Genomic DNA, 19,060 nt, shown 5'->3' with positions numbered 1-19,060 from the left:
TCTCTTAGATTTGGCTATGGTGGAAGAAGGATTTGAGTGGAAAGCAACTTAGGAAAGGCTAGAAATCAAGGTCCAAATGGTAGGAATGGAATCTCTTGATCTCAACATATGAGTAGGTGGTTTTCTCTCAAAAAATAAGTAGTGGAAGTGTAGGCACATACTGATGGCTCTCTTACTGAGTAAGAGGGGTGGAGGGGTATAAATAGCCTCCACACGAAATCCAACCATTACAAACTTTTGACCCAACTCGATGGCACCGACCAGAAATCTCGGTGACATCGACCTGTGTAAAAAATATAAACGTTGGAGGTCTTGTTGGGACCGATAGGGAACAACTCGGATGAACCATTGTGCAATGGTTAGGGCAAACCTCGTTTCGGTGGCACCGATTACATCAACTCGATAGGACCAAAATGAAGTAATGAGGCAACGAAAAGGTTGGCACGCCGTCTCGGTGGGACCGATTGCAAAACTCGATGGGACCGAAATAATTGCAACAAGTTATAGAAGGTTTGACAAGTCATCTTCGCAAAACTTCATAAGACCGAAATAATTGCAACTGGTTACAAAAGGTTGGGCAGGCCAAACCGATGGGACCGAGAACCATATCGATGACTCCGATTTGTTAGGGTTTTGACAGAGGCAGTGTCCAGATGAACTCGATGGGTCCGGATGGAGAAATTTCGATGAGGCCGAACTGGAATGTAGGGTATTGGACATATTTGGATAGAGAAAGTGGTTCAATATTTTGAAGCAATATCACTAAGCACTTGAGCAAATAGATCATAATCAGAACCTCATCCTCTTTAATAATATTGATTTTTCGATGGAGTCATGTAATCTTGGATGACAAAAATGTAGAGTCTTGCATTTTTTGCCAATCCATGTCCTTAGCATTTTGAGGGTTCCACAATCACTAATCCTTGTCATGCCAATCATTGAACATCTTGAAATTTTAACTTGAATGGATATTAGCTCAATAAAATATATGTTGTTATGAATTACCGCGGGATTAGTTGCACTTTCAGCAAGCAACCAAACATGTTCCCTCATCCAAAAAAAAGTGTCTCAACTTTAGCATAACTTTAAAAGAAATATTATTATTTTCATTGTAAACACGTCCTAAATTATTACTCCCTCCGTTCCCTCAATCCCAAAGTAAGTCACAGACTTTAGTACGACTTTAGAGGGAGTATTATTATTTTTCGTTGTGTTTTTACCAGCATGCCCTCTTTGATGATTTTATCCATTCAATATTTTTATATTCTTTTTATCCAGATATGTGCAAATATAGTCTGCCTTTTCTTTTGGCCAGGCCTGTCAAAAAACAACACAAAGCAAAATAGCAAAGCCGATCAGCTAGAAGAAATTCAATAGAAATGAAAATACCCAAATACAAAGTAAAAAAAAAAGGCCCAGCCCAACAAAATGCTGCATCAATCCGGACAAAAACAGCACAACTACAAGAAACAAAAACAGTTGCTAAAAAAAATACAACAAAACAAGCTAAAAAAGGTGTGCTGCATAAGCGACCACACAAAGGGATGATATCACTTAGACGTGACATAACAAAGTCTAATCTCGATGAGCCTTAGACGGATCCTTTTGCAAAACTCAGGATTTTATATCTAAAGATTCAGTTAGACAATCCAAACAAGATGATATGACATATCCAAGATTCAGTTAGAAATTGAATTTAACAAGAACTAGTTCTTTGTAATCTTACTATCCAAATAAACCCCAAGAGAACACCCATGTTTCAAAATTAGGTAATACAATATATCCAGCACTCGGAGTAGGGATATAAAAAGCGCAGCAGATGTAAATGTCGAATTAATGCCTTCCAACTTTTCTCAACATGGTACCTGACGACTAAAAGCAGAAAACTAATAATGCAACAGTCTATGTATATACTCCCTCAGTTCATAAATAAGTGACGTGGTTTTAGTTTAAATTTGGACTAAAACTACGTCACTTATATATGGAAGGAGGGAGTATAAAATATACATCAGAGCCTCATTTTTGCTTCCCTGCTGCTGCATGATACTGCTCCAGTTCAGCATCAAGATCCGCAGCAGAGGTCGGAACTCGGCTGCGATCATGCCCCCTGGCTCTACCCTGTCCCCGCCCACCACCGTCCTGGACAGTGTTTCCAGGACGAACGTTGCCTTGAAACATTCCTCTTTTGCCAGCACCGCCCTGACCACTGCCTCCAGAACGACCATTACCATGAAATGGCCCTCTCGGGCCACCTCTCTGAAGCAGACTGCAAAAGGAGTACCAAACTAATGAACGTGTGCTGTAAAAAGGCCTGCCAAAAATAAAGCTGGTTTTACATTCACTGCTCAAAAGGCCTGCAGAGCCAAATCTATGCCAGTTGACATGCAGGCTACACAATGTGGTTGACATCTGGTGTCCCGCAAACAATAGATTGCATTTTGTAATATGAAAGGCTGTGCAAGTTAATACCCTAGAAAATGTACAAGTGGATCAGTATCTACAGGCATGTGGCTGGAATCAGTTTTGCAAATCCAAATGAGGAGCCACAACCCTCAAGTCCATAATCAGAATTCTTCAGGTGCAGAAAACTCACGTTCAAACTTCATTTGTGTGCGGTGAAACAGCCTCTGGACTATCGAGTAGATGCAACTGTCCAAGGTCAAAATCATAAAAAAGACCTTCGTCCCACCATATAGGTTAACTTTCTTACAAATAGTCATTTCATGATGCCAGTCCAATCGGGAACGCGCACAGCCCCACCCCCTTGGTGCCTTCTGTTGCACGGCGCGAAGAACGTGGGGCAGAAAGGAATACTGGGCAGGGGGATGATGGATTATGGATGGGCTTAGGCCCATATAAGACAACAATCCCTGGTTAATCTCTAAGGCCCATGCATGTGTACGGCAAGTGGTGGGAAGTATGGTGGGCTACAGTAAGAAGAGTGAGACCTCTTTATAAGGGCTGCTCTACCATTTGCTATTGAGAGTTTGGGAATAGGAGCTGTACACGCGCGCTCCTCCGCCGCCCGCCTCGCCACGCCATGACTCATCACGCCGCGGGTTGCGCGTATGAGCCGAGCTGAAGCTTATTTTTGCCGGTCAGGAATGGTTAATTAATCTCGGATTAATTAACGAGTCGCTTACGGAAGTGCCACTGTCCGAGACGTTGGACCGTGGACTGTTCGCGGACTCGGTCGTGGGCCTGAACCCAGGCCCATCTACTCGACGTCCTATATAAGAAGGCGCTGGCCAGTGGAGTGAACCCTAACTCAGTTCACTCACTCCCTCTCGTACAACCCTAGTCGTCATCTACTGTTCCTCTCCCTGTGCTGCTCCCGGCGATCCCATCCCGACGACCGCGTGCACGGTTAGTCGGGAGAGCAAGTGCCTCCAGAACCCTATCATTTGAGATCCTGCCCAGGAGAACGGCAGTAAGGTTTTTGGAGAGCGTCTCGACGCGACTGCTCCCGATCCGTCCCCGTCTTCGTCCGCCTCTGCTTCCACTACTTCCTCTACATCGATTCCATGGCTGACGACGAAGTCGCCAAGAAGAAGGCCTTGGCTGATGCCGAGGTTGCTGCCGCCGCCGCTGCGTTGGCCTGACCAACAGGAGGGCATGACTCGTTCATCCCCTATCTGCTCGTTCATGTGCTGGCCGTATATATGTTGTTCATAGATGTTTTGTTTCTATGTATTGTACGTGCTCACATGCTTAGGTATCGGTATGAGATACATACCGTATTTGCCATGCTAATTATTTACTCGTGGATTAGATTAGTCAGAAAAGTGCTAATATTTCCAACAATCCAAAAACCTTATTTTAGGCACTTTTCGACTCATGGCTTCGCCGCTACTCTGAAACCCGAAAAGTTTACTGGGACGCATTTTAAGCGTTGGCAGACCAGGACCACCTTGTGGCTCACAGCAATGAACGTGTTCTGGGTTGGTGGTGTTGGTGGTGTGTCTCCCACGGTAACAATTGCTCCTGAACAGGAGAATGCGTTTAGAGAGGCAACCACCATCTTTGTGGGAGTCGTTCTTATTGTGATCGGAGACAAGCTTGTGGACGCATATCTCCATATGCGTGTTGCCAAAAACTTGTGGGATGCGCTCGAAGCTAAGTTCAACGCAACTGATGCTGGGAGCGAGCTGTATGCTATGGAGCAGTTCCATGATTACAAAATGGTTGATAACCATTCTGTATTGGACCAGGCCCATGAGAGACAGTGCATCACTAAGGAGCTGGAGCTCCTTGAGTGTGAGTTACCGGACAAGTTTGTCGCGGGTTGCATTATTGCAAAACTTCCTCCTAGATGGAGGAACTTTGCTACTTCTGTCAAACACTTGAGACATGAATTCTCTATAGAGGATGTCATTGGTCATCTAAGTGTTGAGCAGAACTCGAGAGCAAAGGACTCACATGTGAAAGGGGCAGAGGGTTCTTCTAGCGCCAATGTGGTGCAGAAGAACTTCCACAAGTTCAAGGGAAAGAACTCACTCCAGCAGAATACTACCTTTAAGAAGAAGGGTAAGAAGAAAGACAAAAAGAGAGATGGTTGCTTTACTTGTGGTTCAGAGGAACATTGGGCAAACAAGTGCCCAAACAAGTACAAGAAGCCAGGACAGGACTCCAAGTCTGTCAATGTCACTCTGAGCAACAATGACGGGGCATCTGGGTATGGTAATCTGTTTACCGTACTTTCAGTTTGTCAGTCCACCGATTGGTGGGTTGACACTGGGGCCAATATTCATGTGTGTGTTGATGTGTCTTTGTTTTCTTCTTACCAGGTCGCACGAGATTGTTCCGTCCTGATGGGGAATGGCTCGCATGCTTCTGTTCATGGTGTTGGCATGGTAGATCTGAAGTTTACTTCGGGAAAGATTGTGCAACTGAAGAACGTGCAGCATGTCCCCGCCATCAAGAAGAATCTCGTTAGTGGCTCCCTTATATGTAAAGAAGGGTTTAAGTTAGTATTTGAGTTCAACAAAGTTGTCGTATCTCGGTATGGACTATTTGTTGGAAAAGGATATGATTGTGGTGGTTTGTTCCGCCTTTCCCTGGAGGATTTCTGTAATAAAGTCGTGAACCAAATTCATTCTAATGTGAACGAATCTGAGGTTTGGCATTCACGTCTTTGTCACATAAATTTCAGTTGTATGACGCGGCTAGCTAACATGGATTTAATCCCGAAGTTCACTTTAGTCAAAGGCTTTAAGTGCCATGCGTGTGTGCAAGCTAAGCAACCTCGTAAACCTCACAAACCTGCGAAGGAGAGACACCTGGCACCGTTAGAGCTCATACATTCAGATCTGTGCGAGATAAATGGCGTGTTGACTAAAGGTGGAAAGAAATACTTCATGACTTTAATTGATGATTCCACTAGATTCTGTTATGTGTATCTGTTAAATACAAAGGACGAGGCTCTACACTACTTGAAAATCTATAAGGCTGAAGTTGAGAACCAACTTGAGAAGAAAATAAAACGAGTACGGTCTAATCGTGGTGGATAGTACTTCTCTAATGAGTTCGATTTATTCTGTGCGGAACATGGTATTATTCATGAGAGGACGCCTCCCTATTCACCCCAGTCAAACGGGCTTACTGAACGGAAAAACCGTACTCTAACAGATTTGGTTAACGCCATGTTAGATACAACGGGTTTATCCAAGGCATGGTGGGGGGAGGCTGTATTGACAACATGTCATGTCCTGAATAAAGTTCCCGCAAAGGATAATGAGACTACTCCCTATGAGCAATGGGAAAAGAAAATAACTACACTCTCTTACTTGCGCACTTGGGGTTGTTTGGCGAAAGTCAATGTGCCGATCCCTAAAAAGCGTAAGCTTGGTCCGAAGACCGTGGACTGCGTTAATTTGGGCTACGCTAAGAATAGCGTTGGCTATAGATTTCTAGTAGTGAAATCTGAGGTACCTGACCAGAAGGTCGGTACAATTATAGTCTAAGGATGCTACATTCTTTGAGGATATTTTTCCCATGAGAGATATGTAAAGCACCTCTAGACTGGAATCTAATGAGATTCCTGAACCTGCCATTCCGATGGAATATTATGAACAAAAGAGTGATGAAAGTTTCACGGAGGATGACGAGGAAGCTCCTGTTAAGAGCAGGAGGGACTGCAAAGTCTTTTGGTGATGATTTCCTCGTGTACCTCGTGGATGATGACACTCCTAGTTCCATTCCGAATGCTGACTACTGGAAGGATGCGCTCCGTAGCGAGATGGATTCCATCTTGGCTAATGGAACATGGGAGATCATTGATCGTCCTTATAATTGCCAACCATTGGGATGTAAGTGGGTGTTCAAAGGAAGCTTAGGCCCGATGGTACTATTGAAAAGTACAAGGCTAGGCTGGTGGCCAAGGGTTATACCCAGAAAGAAGAGGATTTCTTCGATACTTACTCACCTGTGGCTAGACTGACAACCATTCGAGTGTTACTCGCTTTGGCTGCCTCGCATGGTCTTCTCATTCATCAGATGGACGTTAAGACGGCTTTCCTGAACGAAGAGCTAGACGAGGAAATTTACATGCAACAGCCAGATGGCTTTGTAGTAAATGGTCAGAAAAAAGGTGTGCAAGCTAGTGAAATCTTTGTATGGCCTGAAACAAGCGCCTAAGCAATGGCATGAGAAGTTTAATACAACTCTGACATCTGCTGGCTTTGTTGTTAATGAAGCTGACAAATGTGTATACTATCACTATGGTGGGGGCGAAGGAGTAATATTGTGTCTGTATGTCGATGACATACTGATATTAGGCTTTTCTATCTCATAACTTTGAGATGAAAGGCCTAGGCGTGGCTGATGTTATCTTGAACATCAAGCTATTAAGAGATACTGAGGGTGGAATTACACTTTTGCAATCCCACTATGTTGAGAAGATTTTGAGCCGTTTTGGATATTCGGACTGCAAACCTTCTGCAACACCATATGATCCTAGCGTGCGGATTCAAAAGTTCGAAGGCACAGCTGTAGATCAATTGAGACATTCTCAAGTGGTTGGTTCACTAATGTACCTAGCTTGTGCTACTCGTCCTGACATCTCATTTGCTGTGTGCAAACTGAGCCGGTTTGTTTCCAATCCGAAAGATGTGCATTGGCATGTTGTTGAGCGAGTGATGCGCTATTCGCAAGGTACTGGGAACTATGGAATTCACTATTCTGGGTACCCGACGGTACTTGAGGGGTATAGTGATTCGAATTGGATATCTGATGCTGGTGAGATGAAAGCCACAAGTAGATATGTCTTCACACTTGGTGGTGGTGTTGTTTCCTAGAAGTCTTGCAAGCAGACGATCTTAACAAGATCGACTATGGATGCAGAACTCACAACATTAGACACATCATGCGTCGAAACGGAATGGCTTCGAGAGCTTTCGATGGATTTGCCAGTGGTTGATAAACCAGTCCCGGCTGTCCTTATGAACTGTGACAATCAAACTGTCATTGCCAAGGCTAAGAGTTCAAAGGACAATATGAAATCCACAAAGCACATAAGAAGAAGATTGAAATTTGTCAGATTCCGTACAAAACTAAACCAGCTTGAGCTCAAGGAGATTCACCTTAATGGACGTAAATTCACGTGGTCGAACGAAAGGGGGAGGCCAACCCTTGAGAAGATTGATCATATCTTTTGCACCAATTCATGGGAGAAGGATCATCCCTCAAGTTTTCTAGCGGCATTGGGATCCGCAATATCGGACCACTGTCCCCTCCTCCTGGACCTAGACACAGACTTCAGATTTGGAAAGCGCTTTCGCTTCGAGGCTTTTTGGGCCAAGGCCGAGGGCTTTTTTCACACGGTCCCAGAAGCGTGGAACTCTATCTCATCCATTGGGAACCCATATGTAGTGTTGGATAACAAGCTAAGAGCAACAGACAAGAAATTGCAAAGCTGGAGCGACGGGTGGATCGATAACGTCAAACTACGAATCTCCATTGCTCTGGAGATCATTATGCGGTTGGACGTGGCCATGGACACGAGGCAACTGACGGCCGGGGAAATCAACCTAAGGAGAACCTTGAAACACAAACTACTTGGCTTGTGCTCGCTGGAACGCTCCATAGCACGGCGAAGATCCAGACTGCTATATCTGCGCGAGGGAGACGCCAATACCTCATTCTTCCAGCAGCATGCACGCCATCGGACTAGAAAGAACATGATTCTCACTCTAAAGCATAACGACCGGATCATCACAGGCTAGGAGGAGCTGACCGAAGTAGTGGACAACTTCTATGACGACCTATTCGGTCACGCCCCGGTGAGGGCACACTCCCTGGACCTAGACAAATTGGAAATGCCGAGCAAGCTACTGGATCACCTTGAGAGGCCGTTTTTGGCGCAAGTGGAGAGGGTAGTAAAAGCGATGCCACTTGACAAGGCTCCGGGGCCGGATGGATTCACCGGTCGGTTTTACGCTACATGCGATTTCATGCGAGCTATGGACATGTTCCACCGTAATGACATGAGAGGCCTCGGTGCAATAAACAAGGCCATAGTCACTCTACTACCCAAGAGGGCAGGCGCCATAGAACTAAAAGACTTCCGACCGGTGAGCCTAGTACATGGAGCCATCAAGATCTTTGACAAGGTACTTGCGGACAGACTTGTGGAGGAGCTGCCAACCATTGTGGGAACACACCAGAGCGCTTTTGTTAAAGGAAGGCTACTGCATGACAACTTCATGTAGGTCCAAAGCACGACGCGTAGGCTCCATGCTATTAAAGAACCTTCTATCATGCTACAGCTGGACATCACCAAAGTGTTCGACTCGGTACAATGGCCTTTCCTCATTGAGACGTTGACAAAGCTCGGCTTTGGTCGAAAGTGGGTGTCAGGATTTGTGGGTTGTTAGGAACTACAACCACTAAGATTGCAGTCAATGGTATACCAGGGAGGAGTATATACAACTGCCAAGGGCTATGCCAGGGAGATCCGGTATCTCCAATGCTTTTCATCATGATCATGGAGCCCCTCCAAAAAATGTTCGAGCTAGCCACAACCCGAGGCCTACTTTCTCCTCTGGCAAGAACAAGAATAAGGCAAAGGATATCTATGTTTGCAGACGATGTGATGATCTTCATCAAGCCGCAGGACGTGGAATTAAGGACTTGCTCGAGAATATTGGAGATGTTCGGTGAAGCATCGGGCCTCAAGGTCAAACTCCTGAAGAGTGCGACAATCCCCATACGCTGCTCAAGTGATGATGTAGCGGCAGTCCAATCTACTATGAGATGTCAGATTGGATCCTTCCCATGCAAGTACCTCGGCTCACCACTAACCCTCAGGAAACAAACATCAGCACAGTTGCATGATCTGGTGGACCAACTGGTCGCACGCTTGCCCACATGGCAAGCATCATCCCTACCCAAAAGTGGACGTCTGTTGTTGGTGCAGTCGGTATTGCGCGGTCCCGATCCACGCGATGATGGCACTAGACATCCCGAAAAAAACGCTTATGGCAATGACGAAAATATGCAGAGGATTCTTGTGGTGTGGAAAAGACAAGGCCAACAATGGAAACTGCACAATGGCGTGGGACACCATATGCACACCGAAGTGGGCAGGAGGCCTAGGACTACCAAACCTCGGATGGTTAAACTGTGCTATGCAGGCAAGATGGCCGTGGTTGCAACGTATAGACCCCTTGCGGCCTTGGAGTGAGTTCCAAATCAAGGTACCCAAAGAATCCATGGAACTGTTCAAAGCGGCAGCCAGAACCACTATTGGAAATGGACGCACTGCCTTGTTCTGGGAGGATCGTTGGCTTCAGGGATACCGCGTACAAGAGCTGGCACCGGGGATATACGGGGACGTGCCGAACAGAATCAGGAAGATGAGAACTATACAGGGCGCGCTAGCACATGGTTCCTGGGCGCGTGACTTTGGCTTGGAGCTGACGGAGGTGCGGCTGCTTGAGTTCTTCAATATATGGGACCGCACGGCCACAGTCCAGCTAGACGACATGATCCCGGACACAGTAATATGGGCGTGGGAAAAGGACGGATGTTTCTCAACAAGATCAACATATGCCGCCAAGTTCTAGGGGAAGGAAGTATTACCGACAGCAAACTTTACATGGAAATCGTGAGCCCCCCTCCGATGCAAATTCTTCTCCTGGCTAGCCATCAAGAATAGATGTTGGACGTCCGATCGCCTAGCGCGAAGGGGACTTCCCCACCAAGACAAGTGTCCATTCTGCCATCAACATGATGAGACGATCAACCACTTACTCCTACAGTGTGTCTTCTCGAGACAAATGTGGACGGTAATAGGCACGGTGATGGAGTCGCCCACGTACGCGCCCAACCAGCTGGACGTCCTAACAGATTGGTGCACCAACAGGACAAGCAATCGGCATTCGGACAAGGACAACAGAACGATCACCATGCTGGGTATGTGGACACTATGGAAGCACCGGAAGGCAATCATGTTCGACGGAGCAACACCCTCCTTACATCGGGTCATCAAAACCATAAGCGAGCGGGTTTAATCAAGGACGACCTCGACCATTTCGTAGTGGAGATAGCTAGGTGGATTAGCATGAGAGATGAGTAGGACAGCTAGGCCGGTTGTGGCCGGGTAGTGTTTGCATGTAATTGTATGTAACACTACTTCTGGAGGGTTTCTTTCATCCCTTTCCTTCTTTAATAGATGATATGCACACTCATGCATATTCTAGTTATGAGGGAATCAAGAGCACACTCGTTATTGCACTAACCCATCGCCTCTGTGGCCTGCATGGGCGTGGCCCCAGCAGCGCCAGGCTCCACGCAAAGAACAAGGAACCTGATGGACCTGATGCAAAGCATCTTATGGGCATCACCATGAACCCATCAAACGCCACAAGCTTCAAGTGGACCATTGACAAGGGCACGTGCAGCACCCGAGGTGACATCCTTCCTATATGAGCTTCCTATACTTGCATGTGAGACATGACTTCTACCTCAAGGAGGAACGCTATGTGTAGTTAGGTGTGATGAAATCGAGCATGGAAAGGCAAGGAAAGAAGGCCAGGCTACAAAGAAGACGGGACTCGAAGAGCAGAGTACCTACCTAGGGGGCCAACCAGCCAACAACAGAAAAGTCGAACTATCTGACTTGGGGTCCAACCCAATGCCGACTTAACCGAGCTCTCTGGATGAAGTCAGATGGTCCAACATAATTTATCTGACATAACATCCGACATGTCAAATAATCTGACATTATGTCCGACTTACAAGCCTCGCTGGATCATGTGTCGGACTATCCGACATGTCTGCGCTCAGTGAAAGGGGCCACGTGCCTGTGTACCTTTCCCTCTTTGGTTAGACTATATAAACAGTACTCCTCCATTCTAGGGTTAGCAAAGCATAAACTAAAAACTTGAGACTTGCTCAATCCATCTCCTCTTAAGAGGTTCAAGTCCTCATCACTGGGGAAGAATCCCTTGGATTCCAAGGCCTCCATCTCTCATAGAGATTTGGGGGGAAATATCTCTCAAGCTCTCCATACCTCCTAGAGATTGGGGAAGAACTACCCTTGTTTCCTTTACTTTCCAATGCTTTTTGTGGATCTAAGATGCGCCTCTTGTATTGACCTAGGATTTTAGGCTAATTGGAGTGGATCTTGTCCTATTGAGTGTTTTCCTCTTGTTTTTTCCTTATTTGCACTTGCACCCTCTCAATCCACCTTCAATTCGTGAAGACCGAACCACACTTGCCCCATATCGTTTGGTATCATGAGCAATGTTGCCACGAATTGGAACCCCACCCCCTCATATTTATAGCCTAATTTGGTTTATTCTTCCCAATTACAAAAATCCCCATAAAAATATCCTCACCCAATTTCGAGCAATTTGTTGTTTCCGGTGATGTTTTGGTTGGACTTGATCCATGGATCCGTGTTGTGCGAGTCAATCTACCTTTGATTTGTGTTTCCCTAGCCAATTCTCCCCCAAAATTTTCCTTTTCTCCCTCCAATTTCGAGTTCTTCCTCGATCTGAGCAGTAGCTTCCTGGACAAAGTCAGATTATCCGACTTGTCGAAACATTCCGACTTCATGTCCGGCTTCACCCAGGAGCGCACGGTGACGGCTACAACGAGTGGAAGGCATCTTCGACGGCTTCAGACCAAGGGCTTCTTCGACAAGCACAAGTACCCCTACACCGCCCCATCTACCACCAAGCTCGCCTATGACGGCGATCGATCCATCCTGTTGACACCTTTAAAGGAAGCAAGGTCGGTCCCCTCCAAGTTTATAACAGTAGAGGTGTCGACGAGGTATATCATTTCATCACACAACTTTGCCTTCCTTGCCACTACCCTTGTGAGCCATTCCATTTTTTGCAATTACCTTGAACCTACCGAGACTAGCTTATCGAGTATTGTCAGGTATCGCTCACGTGCCTTACACAACTTTTTTATCTCATTGATCATTTGGTATCTTGTGAGGTGTGTTTTCTATCCTCGCATTATCTTGATGGCAATGTTCTTGTAGTGTTGATCTTGGCTCAAAGAATAAAGGCAAAAGGAAGAAAAGTATCACAAAAAAGAGAAAGAAGAAGCTTGTTAGCAAAAGGTGCAAAGAGCAATAGAAATACAAGTGCCAAGGATACTCGTAGGAAAACATCAAGTTTTGGCAGTAGCAGAGTAGTCAAGTGGTCGAACTATTGCCCTCTACGTGCAATCAAGCTAGCGTCTCTCCTCAAGTTTGTGCACCATGAGCTTAGTCTTCTTTGGGACAATTTTGTATTGCTCATTTTCTTGGTTGCACAAGCCTCAATATCTTTGCACGTGCGTATTTTTCTTTTGCCTCTCTATCCTCATTTGTGATATCCAACCATACAACAAGATAGCGGATTTCCAACCATACAACACCTTACACAAGTTGGTTCATCAAGAAAGCAAGGTGAAACATCAAGTTCAAGATGACATCAAGTACTCCAGGTGCTCCCCCTACCCATCAAGAAACTTCATCACCAACTCTCAAGCTTCTACAAGTGCGGAATCTTATATTCGAGCTACACCCACTACTGGTGGTCCATCAAGCTCAAGGCCGTTGGCAACTACATCAAGTCGCTCTCCTCCAAGTACTATCAAGCCAAGTGCTCCCCCAAATGCAATATTCCAAGGGACTCCACCGGCAAGACAAGCCAAATCCAATGCTTTACATGCAAAGGAGTGGTCACAAGACCTATGAGTGCCCTACAAGAGGCACTATGATCCTCAATGTCGATGGAGAGTACAAATCTTATAGTGAAGGAGAATTGGAACCTTTGGATCATGTTGCTCCACACCGACAAGTCAATTAAGCTAAAGATGATCAAGTCTTTTATGACAATGACTCAACTCCCACAAGAGTTGTCTCCAAGATCCCGACACTTCAACAACAAAATGACGATGATCAAAGATGCCATATCTTCCACATCAAATAAGGAATCCAAGGAAGATCCATCAAGGACATCATTGATGGTGGTAGTTGGCACAATTTGTGCAAGTGAATAATTATGCTCCAAGTTGCATCTTACAAAGAAGTGCCATCCTCATCCATACAAGGTCCAATGGCTTAGTGACTCCGACACTATCAAAGCGAAACACACGGTTGAAATCTCCCTCAAGGTTGGAGCATATTAAGATACCTTGGAACGTGACGTGGTCCCAATGACCGTTTGCCATCTTCCATTGGGCCGCCCTTGGCAATTCGACATTATAGTTTCAAACGGAAGGGCAAAAAATGTGTGCTTCATCCCATGATCAAGAAGAGACTAGTAAGGGAGTGACCCACCAGAAAGTTATATAATCATTAGCTGGTTATCCCTAGGCGGGTCTGGCCAGGTCAAGGATATGGACGCCATTTGCTCTTCTCTAAAGCCTTCTCAAGGCATTTGTATGATTTAGCTGTCAAAGGTATATTTGCTTCTGTTATATGAGTTATATCTTGGTCGTATGACCCTTGCATGGTATTCATTTATTAATTTGACTCTCCGGAGTTGTATATGCATGTTCTTGCGGATCTGTATTGGAATTATGTTGTCATACTTGCTTTCCACCCACATGGCGTGCACGTTGCTGTTTGAAGGTGGTGTCTTAGGATCGATATTATGCTGTTTGAAGGTGGTGTCTTAGGATCGATATTATACAGATGTTGGCGGATGCACTAGATCTGCATATTGCGGGTCCCGGGGCGCTACACAGGGCCGCTGCCCTGGCATACGTCTAGCCTCCACTCTTTACACAGCTCCCCTTCACAGTCCTCTAGGGCCACTATAGGGATGTAAGTGGCAAATAAATGGCGTCCGCAATCCCGTTTAGTTAGTTTTTGCTAGCTTGATAGTTCATTTTCCTCAAACAAACTTTAAACCTTTTTGAACTATCATATCATAAGTGGACTTTAAACGGGACCCGGTTGACATCCCTAGGCCACTGCCCCGCCATACTCCACCTGCAAGTAGGCCACGCAACCGCATAGCCGCATGACCTGACTGCCTCGTAACCCAAGCCACACCAGACAATTGCCAGCGGCCCCCAATGGCCATCCCGACAGACACGCCAAATCAACTCCAAGAGTCACACCAGCCAAGTCGACACAGACCACCACTCAATCAGCATCAAGCCATTGATCGTCTTCGTACTGTCACTATCTCCATTGTCCCGACATTCGATCCCACTGCTGCGGAAGCACCGCACCATCTCCCGGGCCCACCGCCCAAGCATCGAACACCCAAATCCACTCCTGGCCTGAACCACTCAAGCGCATGCCTCACTTCCAGCAGCATCTAATCATTCATATTCAAAGCAGCAAACTTATGTCCTTTATTTTACCTTTTTGTATCTCCGCGGTGCACCTAAGATATACCTCACATCCTCAATTTCTCATTTTATGTTATCGGTAAGTCCTCCATCAAAGAGTGGCAGCAAACTTATGTTCTTTATTTTACCATTTCGTATCTCTGGAGTGCACCTAAGATATACTGCAACATTCTCAGATTCTCATTTTATGTTAGCGATAAGTCCTCCACCGAAGGGTGGCAGAGTTGCTGCATGCACAAACATGAACAGTTTTAAGCTGGAAACGTCTACCAAGTGGAAAATGTGCCTCATTGTCAGAACATGCTGAACTATAACACAATCTTTCGCTTCGCATCTTTTGGCAGCTAGATGAGGAAAAAGAAAAAAATATCGTATGTCAGATTTGTTTGGCTACTTCTAGATGCTTCCACTCTAGTGTAGTATTTCTTTTCTTTTCTACCCTACCTACAGTAGCTATGAATAGAATGGTGAATCTTAAATAATGTTTTTCTAGAGTGTTCCAGCTATAAGTAGAAGTATGTAAAGGCTTCCCAAAGCCCTATAAATAGGGGTCCTCACCTCTACTTTGTAACCAGACTATGTACCCCACTACCTATAATAGAACTTGGTATTTTTATCTAAGATCTTGGAGTAGATCTTGTGCTCTAGGAGTTCCGAATTGAACTCCAGCTGCCATATTGGCCTACATTCGCCTCTAGAGCGATATCTAGCGCAGCACGTTGAAGTAGTTCCTTCAACTCTTGTGTTGTACACTTTGTAGCAGCAAGGTGGAGTTGCTCCTCCACAACCCTGTGCTGCTTCACAAACAAAAGCCCTATATTACAGATTGCGATCATCACCACATTATTAGATAATTTAGACTGAACAACCTAACTCTGAATGCTATCACGCAGCAGCAGTAGGGGCACCCACTCACTGTGGCTACACGATCACGGAGAATAATGATCAGAAGTGTTACCAACGAAACAATTTAAAACATTGACAAACATAAACAAGTGTACTGGAATCTAAATTTCTACATTTCCAAACTCTGCTACTCTTCCATTTGGCCAGATGTTAGGCTCAGGACACAACTTAACCAATTTGATGCATTAAAAATGACAGATTGCTTCAAAGGATTACAAAAACATCAACAGGTGTAGTGCAAGAGAATGTCCTTATATCAGCGAAGCGAAAAGGATATCCCTTTCTTCGACAATGATTAAACCATACATAAGAAATCTAATTAAAAAGACTAACCTGTTTGGCATTGCATTGTAGTTAGAAGAAGTGCCGTTGTACATCAAAGGTTCTGTTGGGTGTGGCTCGGTCTTATTTCCAATGAGCTCTATCTTCATTGGCTTCCCATCAAGCAGAACACCATTATATCTCTCAATAGCATCCAAAGCATCTACTTTTCTTGCAAAGACAACTTCCGCACTTCCCTAACAAGAAAAGAGTCAAGAAAGATCTGTGGTGTAGAAACTACAGATGATATATGATACTTGGAGAAGACATTGCTCAACAATCTACCTGAGACTTCCCATCCTTATCGTAGTTAACAGAATAACGTTTGAGCTCACCAATCTCTGAAAAGAGTTCCTGACAAGATAAAGAAAAAACAAAGCCCATCGGCTACAATCACATAACAATTAAATTATGTGCTTAAAACAAATGTAGAGTTACGTGTTGTTCGCTTTGGTCACAAATTCATAATACTTCTTTACTTCTCATGATGAGTAATTTCACTTTGGGCCATGTATTATGGGACTTGGGTTACTTTGAAGAACAAAATAAATAATAAATAAATTGGAAGTATGATATTTGTATAAATATATCACAAATTCACAATGACCATGTTTAGAATGGACATTATCGCACTGACAACTAATCAGGCCTATGTGGTCACACCGAACATGGTTCAATGCTACATAATGGTACAAGTATGCATGGTTCAAAGTGCAACGATTTCATTAAGTGGTTCAGAGTGACTCAACTTTTATAACATCCATGTTGCAGTTGGGCCCATAGTTTTTATCACAATATAAACATGCCATGCCATGGTAAAACTCGCAAAAATATAATTGTACATTTGTGATCAATCTGTTTGTACAATCTTTGTGTAACCCACTCTATATATTCAAATATACAGTTTTACTATTCTACAACTTCCATAACCTGACTGTAGAGGCAGTACAAAAGATCGAGTCAAGGCAGGACACATTGTTATTGGAAGGCAGTGCAAAACTAGCTGTAGAATAAGTATTATGCAACCGGTTGCAGAATAGTAATAATCTATTTTAAATATATTATTTATCAAAGACTGGAAAGCAAGATCATATTCTTCCGTGGTGATCAGAACTCGTTTGGAGGGAGTACATGAGCTCAATCTGTCACATGGAATTATGAAATCTGTGGACCAATAATCATGGAGATTAAGAGATGGTCTCTCAAGGAACACTTCACACTAAAATTATTAACAGATGGTCAAGACCTGAACTATTCCAACACTGAAAATTTGTATGAAATTCAGAGAACAAGCAGGATTAAGCCGCTTAGATCTGGGTTTCTATTACATGGAAAGGAAGAAGGTAGGTACAGCACGCCACAGGCGGCTAGGGTTTAACCCAATTACAAAAGCATAACCGAAAATGAACGAGGAGAGGGCTTTATAGCCACTACAGTGCGGGAGCAAGTGAAAAGTAGAGCAACAGGAATTAAAGCAAGTGGGCCATTGTCGGACGATCAACAGCGATACCAAGGGCTTGGTGCTTCGGATGGTCGATCAACGGTTAAGGAAGCAGCCCATTGGCGAAGCAGTGTCGTGCGCCATCAGCCGATGGATCAAAGATCAACGTGAAAAACAAGCTACCAAGCAAGGGAACAATAGAAGTGGATATCTTTAGTTAACTTCAGAACAGGGCCTGACAATTCGAATAGAAGTGGATATCTTCAGTTAACTTCAGAACAGGGCCTGACAATTGCCCCCAGCTGAGACAGTACTTGTCCTCAAGGCTGGAAAGATGGAAAAACCTTCTGGACAAACGCCGAATCTTCCCATGTTGCTGCTTCCACCGGTAGATTGGCCCATTTGATCAGCCAGCGAACAACTGGGATGCTGATTGCAACCTGTGGCCTGCGAATGAGCTTCCTCTCTAGCACAGCTTCAGGCTCCATCTGTATTACGCCATCAACATTCACTAATGGGACATGAGGAGAGGGAATGACCTGAGGTCCAAGGTGTGTCTTGAGCTGGCTGACATGGAATGTGGGGTGCAGCTGACACCCTTCTGGTAGGAGCAGTTTGTATGTGGTATTCCCAATTTGTTCAATTACTCTGAAAGGCCCATAAAACTTGAGTGTAATTTCACATGCTTATGTAAACTCAGTGATGTGTGTCTATAGGGCTGCGGCTTGAGATATGCCACATCACAAGTTTGAAAAGATTTGTCTTAACTTTTTCTATCAGCATAACACTTCATTCTTTGTTGTGCCTTTAGTAAGTTGCCCTTTATGATTTCTTAGGCTGCTTGTCTGCTCTGAAGCAATGTGTCACTTCACATATAGAATCAAGAAGAGCAGATTCAGCAACCATAGGAGGAGACAATCCATAAAGAGCTTGGGATGGTGTGATTTCAGAGAAGTATGGAAGGTGGTGTTGTAACGCCCCGAGACCGATGCGCCACATGTCTTCCAGTTATTCGCCGTCGTTGCCATGTCATTCGCTTGCGTGTTGCACTTTGCCATGTCATCATGTGCATTTCATCTGCATGTTTTCAAAACTTGCATTCGTTCAGGTCTCCCAGTTCTATCCATTGTCCGTTCTGAGCCGAGACACACTCGCCCGCGCCCGCGGCACCTCCGAAATATTATTTTATAAGTGGCACAAAAATGTTCTCGGAATGGGATGAAACTTGGCGTGCGGTCTTATTATAGTCTAGGTAGACCGCCTGTCAAATTTCGTTGCATTCGGAGTCCGTTTGATAGCCCAACCGTTAAACATATAGCCGCAATATAGCCGGTCAAACGTCGGACGTTTTCGGTCTCCGGAAACTGCCGCCGGGCATCTCTCTCTCCCCTCTTCTCAGCCCATCTCTCTCTAACACAGCCCACTAGCCCCTCACCTAGTCCCCCTATGTCCGGAGCCGCACGATCGCGATCGTATGGTCCGAAACCCCCCCCCCCAAAAAAAACCCCTAAACCTAGCCCCCCTGCCTATTTAAACACCTTCCCCCTCTCCAAATTTGGTGAACCCTATCCCCTACCTCTTCCC

The 19,060-nt window shown here is 45.0% G+C and overlaps 1 protein-coding gene across 2 annotated transcripts in view; it reads right to left on the bottom strand.

The window, feature by feature from the left end:
• Positions 1–1,676: 1,676 nt before the first annotated feature.
• LOC119363660 (THO complex subunit 4A-like) overlaps positions 1,677–19,060 on the bottom strand; it is a 30,910-nt gene continuing 13,526 nt past the window's right edge. The window contains exons 3-5 of one of the 2 annotated variants that reach the window (XM_037629022.1): positions 16,321–16,389; positions 16,048–16,232; positions 1,677–2,311 (exon numbers count right to left, since the gene is read on the bottom strand). In XM_037629022.1, the coding sequence (XP_037484919.1) occupies positions 2,017–2,311; positions 16,048–16,232; positions 16,321–16,389 (549 nt within the window). In that variant the 3' untranslated portion in view covers positions 1,677–2,016. The remainder of the gene's footprint in view (positions 2,312–16,047; positions 16,233–16,320; positions 16,390–19,060) is intronic. The other variant, XM_037629023.1, reaches the window with a different exon arrangement.

This window comes from Triticum dicoccoides, chromosome 2B (genome assembly GCF_002162155.2).
Source record: "Triticum dicoccoides isolate Atlit2015 ecotype Zavitan chromosome 2B, WEW_v2.0, whole genome shotgun sequence".
Lineage (NCBI taxonomy): Eukaryota > Viridiplantae > Streptophyta > Magnoliopsida > Poales > Poaceae > Triticum > Triticum dicoccoides.
This window is presented reverse-complemented; position numbering and strand designations above follow the sequence as displayed.